This window comes from Cynara cardunculus (genome assembly GCF_001531365.2).
Source record: "Cynara cardunculus var. scolymus isolate 2C chromosome LG 15, CcrdV1, whole genome shotgun sequence".
In the NCBI taxonomy this organism is placed as follows: Eukaryota; Viridiplantae; Streptophyta; class Magnoliopsida; order Asterales; family Asteraceae; genus Cynara; species Cynara cardunculus.
Window position 1 is genome coordinate 12,774,514 of NC_037542.1, and position 24,601 is coordinate 12,799,114.

The 24,601-nt window shown below is 34.0% G+C and overlaps 3 protein-coding genes across 5 annotated transcripts; all 3 read right to left on the reverse strand.

Moving 5' to 3' along the window:
* Nucleotides 1-7,342: 7,342 nt before the first annotated feature.
* LOC112527224 (transcription initiation factor TFIID subunit 15) lies at nucleotides 7,343-14,349 on the reverse strand. 3 transcript variants are annotated; one of them, XM_025137706.1, is made up of 8 exons: nucleotides 14,274-14,349; nucleotides 10,682-10,851; nucleotides 10,200-10,564; nucleotides 9,894-10,085; nucleotides 8,989-9,072; nucleotides 8,399-8,480; nucleotides 8,197-8,323; nucleotides 7,343-7,877 (listed from the first exon to the last, which is right to left on the reverse strand). In XM_025137706.1, the coding sequence occupies exons 2-8, from the start codon at nucleotides 10,799-10,801 to the stop codon at nucleotides 7,675-7,677; spliced, it is 1,173 nt and encodes a 390-aa protein (XP_024993474.1). In that variant the 5' UTR covers nucleotides 10,802-10,851; nucleotides 14,274-14,349; the 3' UTR covers nucleotides 7,343-7,674. The 3 variants fall into 3 exon arrangements, with proteins under 3 accessions (XP_024993474.1, XP_024993475.1, XP_024993476.1); XM_025137707.1 differs by having other exon boundaries at nucleotides 10,682-10,808; nucleotides 14,274-14,292; XM_025137708.1 differs by lacking the exon at nucleotides 14,274-14,349 and having other exon boundaries at nucleotides 10,665-10,749.
* A 3,404-nt stretch (nucleotides 14,350-17,753) lies between these two features.
* LOC112527871 (40S ribosomal protein S3-1-like) lies at nucleotides 17,754-20,310 on the reverse strand. Its single transcript, XM_025138715.1, has 6 exons — nucleotides 20,213-20,310; nucleotides 19,982-20,129; nucleotides 19,153-19,324; nucleotides 18,592-18,646; nucleotides 18,380-18,511; nucleotides 17,754-18,179 (listed from the first exon to the last, which is right to left on the reverse strand). The coding sequence occupies exons 1-6, from the start codon at nucleotides 20,240-20,242 to the stop codon at nucleotides 17,973-17,975; spliced, it is 744 nt and encodes a 247-aa protein (XP_024994483.1). The 5' UTR covers nucleotides 20,243-20,310; the 3' UTR covers nucleotides 17,754-17,972.
* A 946-nt stretch (nucleotides 20,311-21,256) lies between these two features.
* LOC112528553 lies at nucleotides 21,257-23,220 on the reverse strand. Its single transcript, XM_025139575.1, has 2 exons — nucleotides 23,067-23,220; nucleotides 21,257-22,662 (listed from the first exon to the last, which is right to left on the reverse strand). Exons 1-2 carry the CDS (start codon nucleotides 23,218-23,220, stop codon nucleotides 21,257-21,259), a joined length of 1,560 nt encoding a protein of 519 aa, XP_024995343.1.
* Between the last annotated feature and the right edge of the window lie 1,381 nt (nucleotides 23,221-24,601).

Genomic DNA, 24,601 nt, shown 5'->3' on the forward strand with positions numbered 1-24,601 from the left:
TAGATAGACATCTATATAGTCCTATAAGGGTACTCCGAGGAGCCACCCAAAAGAAAAGGCTCGTCCAATCTTGGGATGACCATGGATCTCAAATAGTGTAAGGTTCGGTTGAGAAAATAGAAAACAATACGACAGACTCATACTAAAAGAAATTACAAATCGACTTGAGAGATATATCGTTCCAAAATTTTAATATACTTCAAGATGTGTGCCATGAATAATTTCAATGAAAAATCAAATTCAAGTTAAGATTCAAATCTTCACGATTCATATTTCGTATCAACAAGAATTTAAAACTGGAAAATTTTCATAAAACGAGCAAGAATTTAGCTGTCTATTGTTTTTTTGAAGAGCATGCAAATTATTTTGTATAAAGTCAAAATTGATATTAGAATGTAAGATTCGTTTTAAACATTTTTGAGAAAATGTTTTGGCCTTAAAGAAATTAAGTTTTACTGAAAAGATAGTTATTCGAGATTTGGTGTCGTATTAATTTTTTTGTGGTAAGTTTTTCAAAAATCTGTTCAAACCGGGTTCTGGGTGTCCCCAATGGGTCTAGTTATGGACGTCCATGTTTGACGGATTTCAGATTTGGCTGTCTGAATCTGCATTATTCAAGGGAGAGATTCACTTCTTACACCTGTATAAGACGGATCTAGATGTCTACAACGATTTTCCACCCGATTTGTGAGCTAAAAGTAGATATTTTTGGTCAACGCTTTGATAATATTTGCCAATCTATTTAATCTCATGAGTTATCACAGAATTTCATCATATTTGTTATTTGAGAGTATTCAAGAACAAAAACACCCGTCTAATTTGAAATTCAAATCACTAGCATTCTTCCATTGATAATCTTATCGTTGGAAGTGATTTTTATACGAGTATGTATAATATCCATTCAAGATTTTGCTTTAAGGGAAGGCTTAAAGAGTGCGCATACTTGTATCAGTACAAATGTTTATTCTATCATATATATATATATATAGGGTTTATTTCAAATACAACCTATCGCATTTGTACAACCAATGCAACCCAATAAATTGAAATATTTATGGAAATGATTAGAGTTCATTTATTATGATTTAAATATTTATGGAAGATGAATACGGTTCATTAATTATGATTAATACTTTATATTAGGAAATAATCAAAACCTTTATAAAATCACATATTAATCAAATGAAATGGACGGTTGAGATTGAGTTGTATTGGTTGCACAAATGACAAAGGTTGTATAATAACCAACCTCTATATATATATATATATATANTATATATATATATATATATATATATATATATATATATATATATATATATATATATAGACTTGGCATCATGTGAGACCAGCCTGTTTTCGTGAAATTCATGAGATCATTTTTTTTACACTTGAAACTTCAAAAGTAGAATGCTGTGAAGGTAACTTTCTCAGTGTTTTTGTTGTGAAAGTTCGGTTTTTTTTACCTTCACAACATTTTGTTGTGAAGTTTGAAATGTAAAAAATGGTAAAAACAACTCCCACGATAACATGTTGGTTTCACACACACACACACACATATATATATATATATATATATATATATGTGTGTGTGTGTGTGTGTGTATGTAGACTTGAATATACATGAACATTTATGAATCACGGTATCAAAGGCTGTGTAATTTATGATGTGTTCATATGTCAAATGTGAGAACTGTCGATTAAAATAAATGTGAATTATAGAACATGAACACGTGTGAACCCCCAATGTCTATATTGCATCATGATCAATTGTGATATTTTCAAATTTGTAACTCCCAATTAATTATTTGAGAGTTACATAAAATGACAAATTACTTAAATACCCTTGTATTTAATATATGAGTTACATTTGAACCAAATGAAAACATGGAATATGATTGGTTGAGCTTGGTTAACATAGTTAACACAAAAAAATTGGTTAGTATTTGAACCAAGCTATATATATAGGTATAGGTATACATGTATATATAGAGGTATATATGTATATATATACATATATATATATATATATATTTTTTTTTTTTTCTAGCCTCTAACGCTAAGTTAAATGCATTAGTTGTTTCGGTCAAAATCGACATTTTAGCAAGAGACAAAATATGTCCAACACACCAACACCATACGATCGTTCGTATTAGAAATTATCTGCTGGCATGTCCTTTTTTGGAACAATCATGATAATTGAAGCATAAAATGTTAAAGGTTATAGAGCTTCGTTTGGGTAGATTTACTGATGGGACATGTCACCTCATTATGAATTGATTGTGTTTGAAACTCACTGTTGACATAATTTCGTGTGAGTACGCTCGTCTTTTTTTAGATTTCTTCGATCTAAGTAAAAAAATATATAATATTTAACTTCATACATAATGTAAACAGATTCTTTGTTAATTGAATACTGAAAACAACATAGTTATATAATCAAATTCTTTCCACTTGGAACGTTTACATTCACTGTTCGTCTTTATAAATTGATCTTTTCGATAGCAACAGAATTTTCCAAAATATTATCTAAAAATGAAAAACGCCAAAACCCATTACAGAAATAATGATGAAGTTGGTGGATTTATTTAAATGGAATCGGGGGTGTCAAGTGGCACGTAGTTTTCAAAGATAAGACACAAAGGAGGGATGAGTGAAACCAATGGTTCCCTGTTCATGACGTTGTTTAGCCAACAACAAAACACATTAACTTGATTTGAATCTATCGTTATATATATTAAATTCAAAAAGAACCATGATCTGTTAGAATTTCTGGTTTTCGATTGCTTGGATTTCACTGAAAGTCATGTATCACTTTTAGATCGAAATATTTCGATAGTACAACCGAAATTTCAATCGAATAAAATTCAGTGGTTTTTTCATAACAGAGAGTATTCCTGTTATGAAATCTGTGTATCCCAATCAAATGACCAATTTGTAGCTTTTTCCTCAAACGGTCGAAAACTGCCGCCCCTTAGACCCCGCCACCGGGGGCGCTCCCCTGGACCCCCCGTCGTTTTGTACACTGATATGAACTTATTTGTGTAATTATAACAGAACAAACTGATAATCAATACTTTTATGAACCCTTAAACTAAAAGCATGGTATAGTTAAGTTTTCGATTCAATCCACCGAATTTACTGGTTTGAACTGTTCTGTTTACAGAATCTAAGCATGATTTAAACACGAACGTTTTGTTTCAGTTTCAAAATATAAAATTACGTGAGGATTCTTGAATCAGACATTGATTTATTCCGTATTTGTGTACCAAGTCCCGACCACGGGATAAACAATCATGCATTTTACATGTGAAATGTGGGGCCTTTGATGCTACCCAAAGAAATTTCCAAACGTAACTTATTGTTCTTTTCCTTTGAATTTGTTTTTATTTATTTATTCATATATTAAATAAATTAAAAAATAATATATATTATGATATTTTTATTGGTATTACTATATTATGTTCTCAACATGTCTTTATTTATTATTCAATGGATATTTTTCCTAATTTTTTTACTTCAAAATTTTGATTTTATTTGTGGTAAATTAACTAAAATGGGGTATATTTAACTCGGGTTAACGTAAACTTAACCGTCGTTAATGATAAGGATGAAATACAAGAAATTTGCAAACATCAAGATGGACTTGGGATTATGTGAGACCAAGGGTTTTTCATGAGACCCGTAAGACCAATTTTCAACCTTTGAATTAGATATACAATCTGAACATTCATAATCACAAAGAAAGAAACCAAGGGTGAGACCAAGGGTTTTTCATGAGACCCGTAATTCACTCTATATATTATTATCGTGTCATAACTTTCAAAGAAAGAAACCTACACACACGTTATCATTATTCAACAAAAAATCCATATAAATTTCGATTCCAAAAATCAGTATCCACAAATAATTGACCACTTGCTCTCTATCCAATATCTATACACACGAAAGATCGTGTGAAAATAGAAGTTAAAGTGAGAAGCGTAAGAATAAATTTGGATTCTTGATCACTTTCAATCTCACTCACCCCAGGAAACGCACTTCTCACGGGAACTGATTCGATGCATCTCGATACATTTCATTACTGTTGATCTTCAATTAAGATTGATCCATGCGTGGAAATCGCTTATTACCCTTCTCACCATAACTTTTATTCTTATCGTAACCCAACTCTGTATATATCTATACATGTACACGTACAATCATTTACGAATTTATTGAACTGGGTTCAAATTTCAAGTTTATACACAGTTGTCTCATATATGGCACATTTACGATTGTTTTTTTTTTTTCATACACAGTTTATATGATGTACCGTCACACAAGCATCATAACCTTATAGTACATATAAATTATTCGGTCTTTACATCTTTTGAAATTTACATAAAAGAAGCACCAGTGTTTGTACTCCTCGTGGACAACTACAACACTTTTTCCATTTTCATATAACGTTTTTTGAAGTAAACACTAAATGCATAATCGATATATTTTGTAAAATTTGAAACTCTTTGACCCTCTAAAAGGATATCGATAACCCAGATATTGTTGAACCAATGACTGTTCAATAGCTTGATATAACTTGTACGTCATCGTTTCACGTTTTCTTCATCTTTATTAAAATAAGGTTCGTTAGCGAAACAAGAGGCCATGAAAAGAAAGGTATATGATGATCGCGATGAATCAAACGGATAGCATATTGCATTGAGTTGACAGTGTTATAGAATCGGAAAAGCAAACATATATATAGACTTGGAATCACGTGAGCCCCGTAAACTTCACAGCAAAACGTTGTGAAGGTTCGGCTTCTTTTTACCTTCGCAACGTTTTGTTGTGAAGTTTCAAGTGTAAAAAAGTGGCGTCACGGGTCTCACGTGAATCCAACCATATCTATACTATATTATAAAGCATTTGACAAAAACTCTTAAAAACCATTTTTTATGCATGAAGTATTATATATTGATGCATATTACTTAAAGTTCAAGATTACAAGTAAATTATGCACTAGTACAACTTATTAAAGCTTCATGTTTGAATTCGTGTAACTAACTGCGGATAAACATAATCAAATAGAGGATAAACATCTCATTTTAAAATATAAAAAATCTAAAATTTAATTAGGATAATTATGACAAAATAATTAATTATTATCTTTATAAGAAAATTATATTATTAAACCAAATATAAATTACTTCGTTATTAAATTAAAAATTACACAAAAAAGTGAGGAATTTGATATTAATATCATATTATTTTTGTCAAATTTTTATGATATCTTCAAATTATATTTTATTAAAAAAATAAAAACATTATCGGTTTTTCAAAATCAAATAAGACCATATAATAAAATCGACCAAGTTAAATAATAAAACAAAATATTAAAATCAAATTATATTTCACTGGATTGCGCAAATACCCTTCTAATATATATACATACATATATATATATACATACATATATATATACATGCATATATATATATATATATATATAGACTTGGGATCATGTGAGACCAACCTGTTTTCGTGAGACCCGTGAGACCAGCATTTTACACTTGAAACTTCACAGCAAAATGCTGTGAAGGTAACTTTTTAAAACCTTCACAGTGTTTTTGCTGTGAAGATTAGACTTTTTTTAAACCTTTACAGCGTTTTTGCTGTGAAGTTTATGTGTAAAAATGTGGTCTCACGGGTCTCACGAAAACAGGTTGGTCTCACGTGAACCCAACCATATATATATATGTGTGTGCATAATTGAATGTTTAATGATGATTTCAATAATGAAGAAACATTCCGAAAATAACTAGGCATGAGGAAGACAGGAACCTAAATCAATCATCAACAACAAAAATCCCAAATCAATTATTGTGATTCATCATAGTCTTATGATTTTTCTTAATCGTATAAAATTATATAATAACGAAAGATTTGGGATTACGTAACGACTTTTTCTTTCTTAGTCGTTGCATTTTTTTAATGATTTAATGATCGTTAGTGACACTTTTGTACATAAGTGGACCTTCAACGGTTTGGCTTTAAGGGAGACGAAACCTGAACATAACTTTGCATGAAAAACATGAACTTGCATATAATTTCAGTCTTTCACACAACTTAACTGTTTAACCTGAAAAACACTCAACTTAGACTAATATTTATATTAAAAACATTGTAACTTCACGTACCCGCATACACATTCACTGAACTTCAAATACCTTAACTATCGAAACCTTCATAAAAAAAAAAACAATAACGGAACTTAACATACCTTCACAAAAATCAATCAAATCATTCCCAGATCCAAAACATCAAACAGAAGTCTCTTTCATTTACAAAAACGTGCACGATAAGCTCTGTCTGATCAACGAATCCGAAGGTGTTCCGACGGTTCTCACAAAAAGAAGGAATTAATTCTCACATAGATTTAACCTTGTACATAAAAATGTCATTTGAGAAAAAGTACTACAATCAAGAATGTATCGGAACCTAAACGTTATAAGATTCTTGGGCATCATAATGGCATCGTAGACGACGACCTTTTCCGATAAACGTCGTCACCCTCGCTTGCTGGGTAAAACTCTTGTTCCTTACCTAGTCTCTTACCGCACGGAGTATCGGTCCTTGACATGTTAATCCAATTATTCCGATAAGATAATTGACCTGGTAAGTATTTACCCAGTAAGTATTTAATAATCAATACAAATTATCTCAAATTTACTATTTGACCTAGTAGTCGATATTACTTAAAAGCTTGTGTTCTCATGATTCTCATAATTTGATGGATAGTAATATTATTCATTAAAAATTGTGGCATGGACATTATATTTTTCACGAATAAGAGACCATTTACCAAACATTTATCAGGGGTTTCTATTGTTACCGGATGAGTACGTTAAATACCAAAAATGTTACCCAGTAAAAGACATAACAAGAACCAAAAATCTTACCTGATAAATGATAACGCTTACAGGATAAAAGATGCTTACCAATAATCTATTTTAATGACCAAAAATGTTACCCGATAAGATAAATCATACGTTGGACTATTGCCACTAAACGCTTAGCCCCAAGTTGAATGTGACGTTTGGTTCATAAAGTCATGAAAACCTTATGTGTAGCATTCCCTCCAGACAAAGTCATGTTGCGAGCCGTCCAACAATTCAATCCAAATTCAATTAACCTAAATAAAATTTGGCAATAAACATGACTTTCTTTTAATGAACCTGGATATCCGACCCACTATGCGAGCCGACTAATCCCAAAACGACCACACGCTTCGCAGGTAGCCTGGAGTCACCGTATTCGAACCTAAGACCTCAAACCAATCGGGCACCACTCTGTGGTTATAAACATGAATTTTAAGATACCTCACATACGTTAACATACCAGATCGTGCCGAGATACAAAAAACCAAAAGATAAAATTGCCCGTCCTTCATAAAAACACGTGCCATCAGATCAAAAGCAATCGAAGGCCACAAAAAAGCGGAATTCTCGCGGGAACCTAATAGTAACTTGGATAACATTCCATTGAAGTCATAATTTTTTGTTTGCAAAAAGAATCAAGAATCCAAGGATACAAGTACTTCACATTGCTAATACAGAACCAGAAAGGAACCACTCTCCCAATAATCTTTGATTGAAAACACTTGTTCTCTATTAATGATGATGATAATAATAATTAATGATGATACCTGTGACCACGATCACGGTCCCTGTCCCGACCGTATTCTCTGTCTCGATCGTAATCGTAAGCCCGCTCTCTTTCCCTTCCCCTGTCACGACTTCTGCTCCGACGTCGTTCTCTGTTCTTGCTGCTTTCTCTTTCCTCCCTTTCTCTTCCTCTGTCTCTGCTTCTTTCTCTTCGTTCTCTATCACTCATTCCTGCAATACCCACCACGTTTTCAGAAACTTCAAACTAAACCAAACGAACCCAGTATATCTCACTTGAAAGCAGGGTCGGGAGGTAGGGGTAGAACGGTTATTTCCATGAGTGAAAAAGTGAGAATAAGAACAAACGGCATATCCAGCTAGAGGATCTAGAAAAATGAGTGATCCAAACAGTACACAGACCTACTTAATTAGGTTTTGCAAGCAAGATTACTAGTTACATACAGCCAAATAGTTAAAACAAATAGAGATTATATTTCTTTAAGTTTGTTAAGAATAACTCGAAAAAACATTGAAAACTATAAAGCAGTACCTAGCTCCTCAACTTCCCAGCCTGCCCGTCCAGTTCCAGGTAACACTTGACCAACTTCAGCTTGCTGTGCTTTCACACGAAACTTCTTCTTGAGGTTTCCGAATTCATCGTACATCTCACCATCATCCTGAAATTACATGATGAGAAGTGAGGACCTGCATTGCAAAACACGACTTCTGTAACTGTAGAAAAATGATCTTACTTCTTCAGCTTCCCGCCTGCGTCGCTTTGTTTCCTCTAGTTCTTCTTCATCAAGTTCTTTGTACCCACCAGCACGTCCTCCTCTACAAACAACGAAGAATAGTCTTTAATTGACCTTTTGATAAAAAGTAAATCTTTCCCAAATTGCCAGAGTTTTGTAGATACGTACAATAAAACAGGTTTAAGTATTTGCCTACTATATCTCGAAGGTAGAGGTCAGGTCTACATACAAAAGATGCGGAAAAAAAAAACCTTCATGATTTTGTTTGCAGATAAGTTAAAAAGTGGTTTACAAAGAATCTACAAACTAGGTAAACAATAAATCCATCTTAGAGAAACTGTGAGGCCATACAGTCTAATAGAATATACTAGAGATGACAAAAATAATAGCTCAACTATTCTTGATGTCAAAAATATGCATTAGCCATGAGAGCTTCCATGGCAAATGTGCAAAAATGAACCCACATACCCCATCCTACACATTTTTATGGAAAGAGGAAAACAATGAACATAGATTTCCTACGTCGATACGGTGCTTTGCTATTACCAATTAGATACACGAAAGAGAAGGTTACAATTCATTCATGATACCTCACACCCCCTTCACTAACACCAGGTTTGTTGGTGTTGCAGATGTTGCATTTTAAGCGCTTTGCCCAGTTGATGTTACCACACCTGCGAAAAAAAATCAAAGCATAAGAAGTTGCCAATGTGATCATATACGAAGATAATGTCTGTTTACTAGCTTTTCAAATTTTCAGGGACTAAATTTATACCTCAACTATATAAATTACAAAATCTATTGCTGTTGACATCTTCATCTTAATTGATTAGCATGTACACATATATGCAAACTTATGTGCATGTGATAACCATTATCTGAGTGACTGCAAATTTTTGCCTCATACAACAGCAGGAACTATTTTCTATACATGTCTATAGTAGTCTTGTCACAAATGTAACTACTGAGTGGTGTACAGACCGTCACACTCATTACATTTCAAAAGTTCATATAATTCCAAAGCACAACTATAATTTTAAATCACAAAAGGATTTTCAACCATAAAGAAAAAATTTCTCAAAATGCCACACTAACGAAAGAACGCCATATGAAAAGAATACAAAGGAATGCCACAAGATGATAAGCTAAATGAAAATGTCATATCATATACCAACTCGAGGCAAGGAAATGTAGAAATGATAAAACCAAAAGTAAATGTTAACAGAGCATTTGACGTGATCAATTACTTTTCAGCCACTAGCCCGAATAGATAGATACTATATAATACTGAAAAATAATGCACAAAGTCAGGTATATCTGTTCACAACTTCACATCCTAGGAAGAATAACCTTCACCCCTTCTTCGAAAACAAGATAAGAAAATAAACCAAAATCAGTGTGCATGGAACAATGATATAAATATTTTAAAACAGAGCTGCTACAACTGCCACTTCCATATAATCAAATTCAATGTTTTTACTTGTTATTTACTTACATTGGACAAGGCCAATCATTAGGACCAAAAAGGCCTGTGGGACCACCAACTCCACGACCGCCTCCTGAATCAGGGCCACCACGACCCCTACCCCGACCAGCAGCCCCTGCACCTCCACCAGAAGCACCAGCGGGTCTTGCACTTCCACAACGGTTGCATACGCCACGAAATGCAAAGTTCACATTCGAACAACTGCTACCGAAATAGCACATAAGATAGTAATTGGGAAATATAATTTATTACAGAGTGAAATACATCGTAAAAAATTAGCCAGATGGAGCTGCTCACCAATGTCATATCACAGACCTTGTATTCGGACACATCCAGTCCCCATCTTGTTGCCATGCCTTTGCTGGAGCACTTCCTGAAGCATCACCACGACCTCTACCTCTTCCTGCGTTTTCACTCATGTCCTTGGCACTTTCCTCCAGATCAACAACATCATCGACCAAACTTGGTTCAACAAGAGGTGCTACAACATTATGTGAATTTTTTGACTCTGCCATGAGAACTTCGATGATGGCCCCATGAAAGTCCTTATTGTTGAACCATTCTACAGCAGCTTGTGCAGCATATGGATCTTCATATGTCACTGTAGCATCTCCCTTAGGCTCGTTTGTCACCTTGTCCCGATATAACCATATCTTTGGTCGGCCGGTTCTTTTATCTTTCTATACAGTGGAAACATAAAGAACAATGAAGTCGCAAAATTTCAAAAAGTATACGAGCTATTATGCAACAATACAAACAAACATGCAAGTAAAGAAATACCTTTTTAGAACCCATACCTTTAGCAAGCCAATCGTGCCAAAGTATTCAGCTAACATGTCTTCATCCGTCCCAGGAGGCAAATTACAAACATACACAGATCCATTTGCAGGGGCTCCCTTTCCTGAGTAGTTTGCCATTGTGCTCCTATCTCACGAAAAATCGCAAACTATATAACCAACATCAAGCACTACAAAAGCCAGAAAAGTACGAGGTATTATTTACTAAAATGAATCGATGTGATCAACAATCCTAGGTCTCTAATTTGTAACCAGTAAATCTGATAATAAACTGAATTCAATTCATGATTAGAATTGTCCGTATTTGATTATATAAATGTGAATTTGGGTTCTTCCAACATTCGCCGGCTGTTTAATATAGTGCTATATCCAATTCAACATAATGTTTAACAAATTGCCTTGATCAATTCGTATCTGGTTATTTGAAATCGAATCCAGATTTGAACTTTAACTTAACATAGCAAATGGGTATACTAAGTTTATATATAAGCATGTATAAGCCAGCTCCTAAGTTGAGAATTCAATACATTATAAAGCCAATACTTGAATATAATATTCTAAACCTAAATCCAAAACAAACTAACATGCATCCATACCAAATTATCGTATTTCTATGCTACCTATGTTCTCACTCTTTCTCAAACACAGTCTACCTCGTAGCAGGCTTACCATATTCTAGCTTTGCAATATTATTCCACAATCAAGCAAAGATATGTACTTTGTCATCTTGATTCTGTAATATTGTGGAGATGAATCATACTTTGTCCAGTTTCTGTTCGGAAGTATGAATGACAGTTGTATTATATGTGAAAAAAATCATAAATTTATGCTTCTATCCTAGTCAACTCTTTTAGGTTTTAAATGGAAATGTTCCATTGTTTTTCGTCCCAGACTATTTCAAATACCTTGGCTATTTTCAGTTGCTTTTTATTGCTTTCCGTAAAAGAATGTGGATGCATTCAAATTTGAATAATATCCATTCGAACAATAAGTAACAAATTAAAATTGAATGTCAAATCTCAATTATCTTTCGGACTTCTAACCAATTTTGAGTTTAAATGTGCTTGTACATGATTTAGATCAAGCTTCTATATGGCGTGAGACGTGGCATGCTGGTGAGTTCAAGCCTCAACCCTTAAATGACAAGGAGAGCACGCGACGTTTTTCAACGCGTGACATAAGGAGGCAAATTTTTATATCATATACATATATGTTTTCTATTTACTATTGAATGAGACAATGATATTAAAAAATTTACATTTATATTAGAAGAAATATCATATATATTAGCATTATATAAAGAGTCTGTTCAGATATTAGAACTTGAAGGGGTTTTACAATTTCGTTTTAACCATGGGCCCATGAAGTGTGTGAATCCATGAAACTGTGAGTGATGTGATTAGGTAAATATGTAGAAGTGTAAAAGCTAAAGTTAAAAGCGTAAAAACACTAAAGCTAAATTTAAAAAAAATAAATTTTTGCACGCCTTACACAAATGCCATAGGCCTTATTGTAACAGGGAAACTACCCCAAGGTGCCCCTTTTAGAACCCTTATTTAGCTTAGCACCCATTTTCCAGCTAGTAACTCTTTAGCTGTTGTGCCAATGAGGTTACAACAGCAATTAGTCAAGATTTACCACCACCATTCCAAGGTTAGAGATACATTTTGACTTGTATGAAAAAATTAACAACCGATAAGAGTCCAACTATGAAGTCATTTCAATTTTAATTTGATTATAAAAGAACTTTGTAGTTGGTGATAGTTTTCACAGCTAAGCAGAGACACCTAGTTTTCCTATTAATATTCAAACCCTAAATTCACTCATTTGACCACAAAAGTCAAACCCTACCACACAAACTTTTTAGTAGGCTTGAACCAAATAATTCGGGATCTTTATGATTTAAGCTAGGAAGAAGCTGCGGATCCATTTATCAATCCATTAACATTAAAAGGTTTATCAATCGAAATAACAATACAATCTCCGCACTAGAAAAGACGAAGAAAAAAGACATCCAAGTGAACCAATTGAAAAAAGTTAAACTAAAAAAACAAAAGATATAATGGAGACGATCAACCCAAAGTCTAAGAGAAAAGGTAGCTCAGAGGGTTTTATAGCTAGTAATGGTAAGAATGGTGCTAATAGCATCTGTCAACTAGTTAGGTATCAACAGTGGCCATGGCAATAGTGGCGGTGATGGTCCTAGGACTAGTGGGTAGCAAATGATACGTCCGTTAAACATAATGGAGGATCATAACTTTGTTTTTATAGAAGTGTGATATGGAGGAAGACCAACATTGATCAGAGGCTCACAGCAGGTAAGGAATGGAGATTGTAATGTAGGAATGCTTGTCCATTAAGATGCTAATCATTATGAGCAGAGGGATTAGGGATGAAAGACGTTATGACAAAAAAAAAAGGGACTAACATGCTGAACACTACACATATCCTGCTATTTATCACCCTTATATAACATTAAGATCTAAAATAGACAAGTAAGAACAATGAGAGCATGATACCCACAAAAAATTATATTGCTCAAAAGGGCAAATATATCCCAACCACCAAAGTTATCATTAAAACAGATTGTTTTCGTATAAAGAACGTGAATTGACACACATTTCTCTCCTGATGATCACAACTCACTATTAAATGAATGAAAAAACTAGATGTTGAGCATAGTGGTTACTTTGCTCGCTACCAAATATTACACTCTTAAAAGATAAATGGCATAGTCCCCAGTTCCTCCATAGCATTTCATGCTCTAATCACTCGCATGGTCAAGTTTATTTAGATTGAATGCTGCCAGTATGGGGCGGACCTGTACAGGTATTTGAGAAATTGGAGCATACCCTTTCATGGATATGAGATAACAACATTAATGTTTAACAAACAAACTATGTTCAACGATGCAAGCCTCCTTAAGAGCAAGAAAATTCATAGACAGTAGAGGCAGTTTGAGAGAACAAATAAAGTTAAATTTAGTACATGATGCATTATCTCTATTTCAGACTTTTCCCTTGTTAACAAAACTAGAGTTACATAATTGTTGACGTAGTGTTTGAGTATCCCAGGTAACTAGAAAGGCAAACGATTGGAAACAATGGCCACTCTTAACAGATTACAAAGTACCCCCTTAGTAAGAGCTGCAGTTTAAGATTGAGGATCAAAAGAATCAGCCTCGAGTTCATAATAGATATGAAATTTGAATTTTTCAAAAAAAAAAAACTACAACATAAGTGCACGTATGATTAATGTCGAATTTCTAATAAAAAAATCCAAGTAAATTTCACATCGAAACATGTCAGAAATCACAACCTAGCTAAGAAAGGGAGACACTAGCAAAATCCAAAGGCAGGTTTCAGATAGAGTTGGACTCATTTAAGTAATTAACAAGAACCGCTTAGGGAGCACTGGCTCCCTGAAGAAGCAAAGGAGCTTCCATTCGGATGCATAGAGTATAAAACAAATAATGAGATTAAATTCATTTTAAAACCCTAATTTTGTTTTCGTTTCGATGTGGATAGAAAGACGAAAAGGTTGGATTCACAGAAATTCGAATGAGGAAGGATAAAGAGAGATGTATAGTTACCGGAGACAAACGGCGAGAGTCGATAAGGCGAGATCGGAGAGACGATGTCGATTAGGTATTAGAAGAGAAAAACCACCATGAGAGACGAGTCCCAGAACCAATTTCACTTCTGAGATCAAAAGACTATTGGGCCTGTGGACCTCAACCTGGGCTTGGGCATAACACCCCTTTGGGCCTTGGTGTTTCTTCATCTTTTAAAATTGAAAAGTGATTGTTTTTTTACTTTTTAATAGTTTATTAAAAAATAAATTTTAGTTGTAAATTTTTTTTATTTTTTAATGGTTTTAAAATCTTTTAAATAATTTTGTACTCTAGACTTTCCTTAATCATTCAGTACCTTAATTTCATCTTAAATAATTATCAAACAATTGTATTTCATTTTTCATTATATTATAAGAGTCTTTTAATCATTTTGATCATTTAAAATTTTACACTAAACCATTCAAAAATTATCAAACAAATCTAAATGTATTATATCAAATTTGCAATCACTGTTATACTAATACGACTACACCAATATAATATTATACATTTTCAAAAATGGTTTTCGTGAGACCCGTAAGACCAATTTATGTTCATTGATCAACTTTATAAGCTAATGATCTAATGGTCTAAAGTTGCACGATGACAATTTTGTGATTATTGAGAATTCTCGTGGCAATTTTGTGATTATTGAGAAGTCTCGTGGTAATTTTATGATTATGAATGTTTAGATTGTAGATCTAATCCAATGGTTGAAAATTGGTATTACGAGTCCCACGAAAAACCTTGGTCTCACATGATCCCAAGTCTCTCTCTCTCTCTCTCTCTCTCTCTCTCTCTCTCGGTTAGATTACAAACCGCCCGATTCGTAAAAACTTTGCAAACCATTTTCAACTAATAGGAAATTTCCGTTTTTTTCTTTAATTTTAATAACAAAGGGTATAATGGTTATTTGATTGTATACTGGTTAAATATTGGAAGGTAATAATTATTCTTAACTATAGAAATGTAAATATAAAAACCTTTAATATAGAAGGTGGTAAATCAAATGTTTTTAATATAAATTATTATCATTAATAATTTTATTATTTTATTAAATTATACTCCTAAAATATGAATTTAATAATTATACTCCTAAAATAAATTTGATTAAAAATAATTAACAGTGTGATACTCTTCATGAAATATTTTCATATATCATTGTAGGTGACAAGGAGTCACGTTATTCATTCAATAAACGGTGTAAATCAATTGTTTTTAATATAAAATTATTACCATTAATAGTTTATATTATTTTATTAAATTATACTCTTAAAATATGAATTGTAAAAGAAGTACAATATGAAATCTGATTTCGTTTCATTGACAAAATATACATAGTTTCAATAATGAAAGAAATGTCATGTTCAATAGTGACCATGAACATAATTTCATTTATGAATTTAATTTATTAATATTTCGAAACATTTTATGCATGAAAAAGTTTAACTTACGAAAATAAAGTATTCAGTTTTCAAAATGTTTCATTCAATTTTCAAAAATGTTTCATTCTTTATATGTTTCATCGTTTATTAGGGTATTTCTTGTTTTAAAATTAGTTTGATTAGAAATTATTAAGAGTCAAATTCTACACATATAACCGATAATGAAATAGTTTCATACATCGTTCACTACTACATGTCAAATGTCCATCTTTCATTGTAGGTGACAAGGAGTTTCATATATCATTCAAATGGTTCATTCAATAAAATGATGTAACAGTTTCATTTATTCGTTTGATGAAACAAATATTTTCTTTAGTATTCAAAAAGTTTCATTATTTTTTGTTGATTAAAATATACTTCTGTTTCATAATTTATTACAATATATCTAGTATGAGTGTTTCTTACTTGGATCCATTTTTAATGTAAATGTTATTTTATTTATGGAATCACTAGTTGTGTACCCGCACAATGCGGCGTGAGCCATGAATTTTAACGATTTTGAAGTCCTACTGGTTTTATAAGATAAGATTTAACGATGATATATGTTACACTTGGTCTTTACATATTAATACAATTTGAATAAATAAGAGTTATGGTTCCAATTACAGATTATCGATGAAAAAAATTGTATGACAGTTTAAAATCCAATATATTTAAAATCCAACATATTTAAACGACTCCACAAATGTATTCGATTTACACCAAGAACAAAGAACCAAGAAAATTGAGTTTTAAGATAAACACTCAAAACCAATAAAGAAAACTACAAATTTGACAGATAATAAGCCATGAAAAGACAAAAAAAAAATGGGTTTTAGAATTAAATTTCAACTGCTTACCCTCTTTCTTGTCCAGAAACTTATATTAAGGTTGAATTAATATATGTATATATATATATATATATATATATTTCAAAAAAACCCAATAACATATTAATTCAAAACATATTATACAGTGCAATTTGGACAGCCTAACCCCAAAATATATAGTATATATATATATATATATAAATAATTATAAAAGTATAAATCGTAAATATTAAAAATATTTTTTCACAGTATATATAATATATAATAATATAATTAAGTCAAAAACTATTCAATATTAGACTCATTTCGAAGGTATTAATGAGACGATTTTAATGGTGTAACTTGTTAAAATAAAAATGTATTTTTTAAACATGTTTTAATTGATATACGATTATGTATGTTAATTTGATAAAGATTTAAAATGAAACATTTAAAAGTAAATCACGTAAGTCAATTAATTAATTAATTATAGGAATATAAAGTGTAAATTTAAAATTATAATTGGTAATGTATGTGAGAGGGTAAGTGTATGTGATGTGAGGAGAGGAGGGGGTGGAAAAATGAAAAAGTAAGTATAAATGGTATTTTGGTCATTTAAAATTTTAAGAATTTAAAACTTTTGCTAAATTTACTTAATAAGATAGTATAGATATGGGTGATTTATCAAATTTGCCCTTTTTTCAAGATTTTTTTTTTTTTTACTTTCCTAATATAACACATTTTAATCATGACCATTGATTAAGAAAACGAATGGATAAGATCGGTTTGTATAATTTGCACAAAAAAGAGTAGTTTGCAATTGATCGCTTCTATCTATATATAGAATATTAGGGATGATGATTTTCCCTGATCCGGTGGGGAACCCAGTTCACCCGACCCGAATGGAGACGGAGATTTCCCGCTAAAACGGGTCCCAAGCCAGGGATCCCCATTTGACACAAACCGGGGACAGGGGATGTTACTCAAACCAGGGCCAGGGATTCTCGGTAAAATCAAAATAAAGGATACTATTTACGGGGTTTAACCGGGGTTTTACCGGATTTTGACTGAATATTGCTAGAGATTGACCAGGGACAGGATAATAATCCCCGTACCCACTAGGACCGGGATCAAGCCCCGCCCTATTGCCATGCCTATAGAATGTTCACACATATCCGTAGATATGAACTAATAAATGTAACCACAAGACTCCAAACTACTTGAAGTAGACACAAGTTCAAAACCATCAGTAATTACCAGAGTTCAAAAACTACAAGTTCCAATGAAACAAATAATTTTGGTAATAAACATAAATTTCATGATCTCAACAGCAGTCCAGATTCCAAAAACAAAAAAGCTTGTCCAAGCAAACTCAACAGACAGAAAAATTTATCTTCCATAACTTGGAAGTCTAGCCATCACATAGATTTTCTACTAATCTTGTTTTAGACGGGTACTGCCATTGGCATGGGCAAAGGCTCATCGGCAACCACAAGTGGTGGCCTATATTCCTCGACTTCTTTGGGTGGGAGCACGACAACATCGTCCTTAGGCATGTGAATTATGACGTTATCGGGTAAAGGCGTCTTCGGGCCAAGCTTGCCCGTAGGATCCCAGTCGAGCATGATTTTAACCTTGATACCAAGAACACCCTGCACATGCGGTTATTTGTTTGTATAAATGATAGGATTTGCTCCCAAATGGTCACTAGTTTGAGTCCCATCTAGAACACGAAAAGGTTTTTCCCAGCTGTTAACTTTCAAATCCCCCATGGATTTAGCAAAATGGGCACAAGCTGGGCCAAACATCCATCGTTATTAGAAAAGAAACGACAGTGAGGATATGTGTTTACCTGTCTAAGAAGGACGTGCCTCACAGCAGAGTCGATATACTCCTTGACAGGTTGACCAGATGATACCATGTACCCATCCTTGAACTTCATGGATTTCGCACGCTGAGCTCTAAGCTTTCCACTAACAATCACCTAGGAGTGATGAACGGCATAAGAAAAGAAACGTGTTGGGAGGGATAATAGAAGCATAATCATATTATATATTTACATACCTCACACCCCTTTGCTCCATTCTCCATAACAAATCTCAGAACACCATAGCAAGCCCTAAAAACAGCCATATGGAATGTCAGCTGATACAGTTTTATCAAACTCAATCTGGATTATAGCTATTAAGTACAATAACTATCAGCAATGAATGTACATGTTTAGAGGAACAAAAAACAAGAAACCAATCATTTTGAACAATCTCAAACAAAAAAGAATGATCTTCATTGATTTGTACTTGAGAGCAACAAAGAAATACGAAAATGGTCCTGATTTAAAAAAATAAAATAGTCATCATCTGCCTCACGGATACTTTCTTTCAAGCTTAAAACGAAAAATTTGCTTCTTAAAAAAAAGATATATATATCCAGTGGTAACAAATGTGCTTTAACTAGCAAAATGGCATGACGTTTTTTTAAGGCAATGACGGGAAAAACGATATAAAGTAAGAACCAAAAAAACCTAAAAAATGTTGCACATGCCACTATAATTCCATTGCAATCAAATTAAAATAACAACATAATGTCGATGGATTAGCAGTTGAATGAAAAAGATGATTTACAAACCTGCGGACAGCAAGCCCTCCGAGAAGCTTGTAACGCAGAGACTCGGCCTGAGCAATGGCACATAGCCCTCTGTTGTTGACTCTTTCAGCATAAAGCTCCACGCTGTTTTCAGGGAACTTAAAACGCTTCTGAACAAGAGATGTCAGCTCCCTTATTCGCCTGCCCTTCTCACCTGTAAAATCAGGTTCAAAAGCAAATAACCATGATGTTAAAATGTCTTGGTGGTAATTTTGTCCATGCTAACAATCAATAAGAACTTAACAACAACTATATGAAAACAGAGAAACAGAAACTTGTAGATAACAAGTTAAGATGCTAATGTTTCCATCTTAACAGCTTAGTTGATATGGATAAAGAGTTAATACCAGGGGGTCACAATGAGATATAGATTCAGGCTCAAAATGAAAACAACAGGTAAAGCTTACACTACGATAGCTTGAGGCAGTTGTAGTAGGTACTAGGTACATCTGCTGTGCATATTGGTCATACATAGTTAACCGCTGACTTGTTCAAGATCATTAATCCTTGGCACACTTTACTATGTTCCTTAATAGTAGCAGAAAACATGAATGTGGTGACTTCAATGAGATTGAATCCCTTTCTCATAAAATTTTCATTCCGTGTATAGCCAATATCATGAAACAAATATGTTTAGAACAACATATTAACCAAGTTTATGAAATCAAATGCCTGTTCATCTTGTTAAACAGATGCAGATTGCGAATCTACTTCATGTTTGTCCTATCGATAAATCATCACTTGCCTAAATTCAATAAATTTATTTTATGAATTGACAATTACGTTTAAGGTAAGGAGATTAGAATTTTACCGAGAACGTTTTGGGTACGGGTGGCCCTGATTATGATCTCCGTTCGCATAGGCGTAACCCTAACTTCAACGCCAGAGTAGCCGTCCTCCGCGAGTTCCCTGGTAAGGACCTCGTTCAACTCAGCGAAGAACACGCCATCAGCTACAAACTGATAGGCAAAAGCAAATCACAATAAGGATCTATGAAAAGCACACGTATCACCAACTTGTAACAGTAATGGATGAGACTAACCTTTCTCTTTTTGCTCATTTGAGTCGCCATGGTTGCCGGTAGTGTATAGGGGACGAAGAACACTGACCACAACCGCTGCTTCTTCCCTGGGGAAATCCTACTGTGAAAGCAAATTGTATTGAAGAAACGATTATAAACCTAGGGTTTACAATTGAACTGAACGGGACAGGCTTGAAGCCCGAACCGAATTGGGCCGATAAATACTGATTTAAGCCCATTACTGTTTTAACGTTGAGAAATGGGTCCGATATGTTAAACGATGGGTCAAAACAAGCAAGGGATGGAAAAAAAAAACCAACAAAACAAACTTTGGTGATGTTTGTTTACCTTTTAACAGTTTCATTAAAAAGGCAACATCTGAATTATTAAAAGGTGAATCTTGTTCGATTATCATTTTGAATGAAAGGTCTTAATAATATAAATTACCATTCTAGCGTTAATTTTTGTTCTTTTTATTATTTTATATTAAACCCAAATAACAGACGTTGTATCAATTCATGAAACTTGAGACGAACGCATAAGAATTAAACCAACTCCAATTTAAAAAGAAAATTAGAAAGCGTAAACATTCTACCATGTTGCAAGCTAGTAACATGGCTCCACCCAATTCTAAGGCAGCCCTAGTTCTCTTCCATTCATTGCCATGAACCAACTTGATGCGACAAGATACTTGCATGGCATCCCCGTTAACTCCCAACGCCTACACAGGTAACTTTTCTCTTCAACATCGACAGTACATTGATCTTGTCAAGGTCCAATCACCTCATATTTGTTTCCTCCATTTCATATTACATTATAGTCAACAACTTTTGTCTTGATTTTGCCGAACAAATTGGTGGTTGTCAGAGTGAATGGTCCATTAAGTTTTGCAATAACCTTTTGAACATGGACAATCTTTTTCATCAAATATTGTCTAATGTAGCAATTATAGGCTTGTCCGACTATTTACCAGTTGTCGGCTCAAAACTGCACATACATTATAAAAAGTATGCCAGAGTGACATCTACCTGTTAAAACATAACAAAATATATATGCATGTACATTCTAAGGGATTGATTGCTTCAAATGAAGACGCCACTCGTCAATAAATGCCATTTGCTCAGGATCCAGGTTTGGTACTTCACACGCATCAACTTTTTCTATTATCGTCTTAGTACTACCAAGAAGCTCCGCTGCAGCCCGAACACTAGCCTCTCGTTTCTCAATTGCATCGTCCTGGCATTTCATTACTATGACTCGTGGTAAGTTGGTAAAACAAGCAACCGCTATGTCTACAATCATGCTAGATAGCAGGTAAAACAGTTGCTCTCCTCTGCCGTCTTCGATGTCATCAGGGTAGTTAACCATGATTGTTTGTGTCACGCGATACATCGAATCGGCAACAACCAACCTGTCACAATAGCTGTCGAACGGTTCCTCATTGATGTGTTCGTTCATTTCTACTGCAATGTCCTTTGCTTTATCAGCAAACCATTCAAGAATCTCTTTTGGATTTTTTTCTTTATAGGCATTTCTTTGGAGCGTGTTCCCCAACCACTTGTAGTTGACTTCAACCTCTTGCCGCAACTCCATAGTTGCTTTATGAATTTTTTTATATTCACCTACGTTGTTAAGGCTTTCTTCAACAAGAAGAGTATAGGAAAGACTTTCACTCACACCTTTAAACAAGTTATCAACACTCTCCTGACTGATGTTTGGGAGTGTAATTGCGATGCATGTTAAGGTTACTATCGGCAAGCTCCAACTGTTGGGAAATGTAACCCAAATCAGACCTTGAATGTTCTCACTATCAAATTTCACTACTCCTTCGAATCCCGTACATTGCTCAATCAGCTTCAGAAGATTTGTAGGCAGTTGCTTCTCACCCTTCTTTATTGAGCGATTTGCCGAGTTTGAAAATCTTTTGAGTGTTCTTCTACCAAGCTCCATCTCGTCTTGAAGTTGCAAAACGTAGTTTTCAATGTCTTGGTTTGTATCATGATTTTGCTCAAAGGCATGCTCAGTTTCACGATTTGAGGCAACAGGCATAAGAAAGAAGTTTGCCTTCAATGACTTGCAGCAGTTTACACAAAAAACACCGATAATTACAGTGACCAGTGGAATGAGTCCTATTATTTTGCATGATACCACAATTACCTTCTGACAAGTAATGCCAAGGTTTAGAATGAGGTGATACAAATTGTAGACAAGAGCTTTTGATATCCGACCACTTAATGGAAAAGCTAAAGGAATCTGTTTCCACTCCAACAACTTTTGCGTCCAGTACTTCTCTACTTCACAGACCTTGGTATGTTTCTTAACCCATTTAAGGGACAATCTGAAACTTAAGGCTGCAAAGCATCTGAATACTGGGGCAATGATACCCACTAAAATTCCAATGACTTGTATTATGACGATCACAACTATCGACCACTCATAATCTGAACCAAAATCTAAATAAGCTCTTCGTCCTGAATATGCCCAGAGGCACACAAAGAAATAGTAATGCAGGCTATTGTAGGCACACAAGCTATCCCAGCCGCAGAGCATAGTGGAGCGGTAATCATAACAAACTGTGGGCTAGAAGTTCCTGCCATCATCCAATATTTTCTCACATATTGTACTAGTTCTTCAACCCTCGACATTCTTGTACGTTGTGGATGTACGCCACTTGAAGTTGTTTTTTGTACCCTTTGATACTTCAATTCCAATATCTTTTTTGAGGTTGGAATCGTTAATGCCGAAGATATCATTATTACAAGTAAAAAGAGCATTACGCCTATGTAAACATAGTCATCAAAGTAGTTAAGAACCAAACCGGTTTCAATCTGGATTGAAACATTGACAACGATTGTGATAACGAGAATGGCCATACCTGTAACATTTGCAAAAAGTTCCCTATTGTCCATAGACGCCAGAGAAGGCATTAAATTAGACATCATAGTACACATGAAGGTCATGCTTCCCCACTTGGCTAATTGGTCTAAGTTGCCCGGCATCTGACCACTCAGATCGACAGGGAGCTTCATTGAGATAGTTATGAGGGTGATAGTAGCAGTGTTGAGAGTGAAATATTTGGATGGAAACCAGAGTTTTCTATTTCGAAAACCATGGAACAAATCAGCGACCATGAGAAACATACACAATAATGTAGCTACCGCTATGTAGATGCCGATCCACAACATAGGTTTGCTATAACTCTTCCCTTCTTCTAAATCATGTATCATTCGGCAGAAACCCAACACCAATCCTCTGTCTCTGGTATCGAGGGTCGTATTGATATAATGGGATGTAGATGCATCAAGCTCCAACGCACGCCAAATTCTCATACAGTCGGCGTAAGCTGGAGTCATCTTGGAAATTAACTAGTATCAAGGGATATGTAAGTTGAACTTAGCATGAATATATATATATATATATATATATATGTATATGTATATATGAGTGTGCAATTTATTTATATCCAGAAAAACTTAAGACTTTATTGTGGCAATTAGTTGCCATGGTTTATGTGGTGGAAAGGAAGGATGCATGAAAGCAAAAGTTATATCTGTCGGCTACTATCCTACATTATTAGCCATTATCAAACACAATTTCTTATCAAGAAATCATACTCACAACAACCATACATCACAATTTCTTTCTACGTCTCACTTAAGAAATTCGTAATGAAAACACTGAAGTGGATGACACTACAAAACTGAGGACCATTCGTTGATGATCCATCGCTGATAATCCGTGGGTCAAAAGGTCGTGGATAATGCTGTTAGCGAGGGGAACATTTAACGACGTAATAGCAATGGAAGGTTATCAACGACGGATTAGTGAGAGAAATTTATAGCGACAAAAACCTTTAATTAGCAACGGATTAGCGACGGGCTTTTAAGCGACATATTAGCGAGGGATCGGGAACTTTTAGCGATGATTTTTCGTCGCTATCCGTCCTCGTTTTTATAATTTTAAAAAAATAAATTAAAATTACATATTCCCATGTATTTTTTATACAAAACCTGCCGATTAGCCATGAAAGTAATCCCTCGCTAATTAGTGACGGATAGGCCACAAACTCATTCCCTCGCTAATTAGCGACGGAACGGGTTTGTGGCTTACCCGTTGCTAATCCGTCGCTAATTAGTTAGGGATTGTTTCTATCACAAAATTCCGTCACTATACCCTATTTTCTAGTAGTGTGGTCTTATGGTCCGCCATAGAATTTGGAGCTTTGTTGATGTGTGTACGTTGTATTGTCATACACTGATTACATTCCAATAAATTGGATAATATATATGGAATCACGAATCCAGGGTATTATTATTTTTTGTTTTTGAATTGATCAAATATATAATACATATAGTAGTTTAATGAAATATGTTATATATATATATATATATATATATATATATATATATA

Coding starts and splice junctions, on each gene's coding strand:
- LOC112528553 (XM_025139575.1), bottom strand. CDS start 23,220: ATGAAGCTCCCTGTCGATCTGAGTGGTCAGATGCCGGGCAACTTAGAC. Junction 22,663..23,066: donor ACTTTTTGCAAATGTTACAG/GTATGGCCATTC, acceptor GGGCATATTCAG/GACGAAGAGCTTATTTAGAT.
- LOC112527871 (XM_025138715.1), bottom strand. CDS start 20,242: ATGGCGACTCAAATGAGCAAAAAGAGAAAG. Junction 18,647..19,152: donor GGAGGGCTTGCTGTCCGCAG/GTTTGTAAATCA, acceptor GGCTGTTTTTAG/GGCTTGCTATGGTGTTCTGA. Junction 18,512..18,591: donor ATGGAGCAAAGGGGTGTGAG/GTATGTAAATAT, acceptor CATCACTCCTAG/GTGATTGTTAGTGGAAAGCT.
- LOC112527224 (XM_025137706.1), bottom strand. CDS start 10,801: ATGGCAAACTACTCAGGAAAGGGAGCCCCTGCAAATGGATCTGTGTAT. Junction 9,073..9,893: donor AATGATTGGCCTTGTCCAAT/GTAAGTAAATAA, acceptor TTTTTTTCGCAG/GTGTGGTAACATCAACTGGG. Junction 7,878..8,196: donor CTGGGAAGTTGAGGAGCTAG/GTACTGCTTTAT, acceptor TGGGTATTGCAG/GAATGAGTGATAGAGAACGA.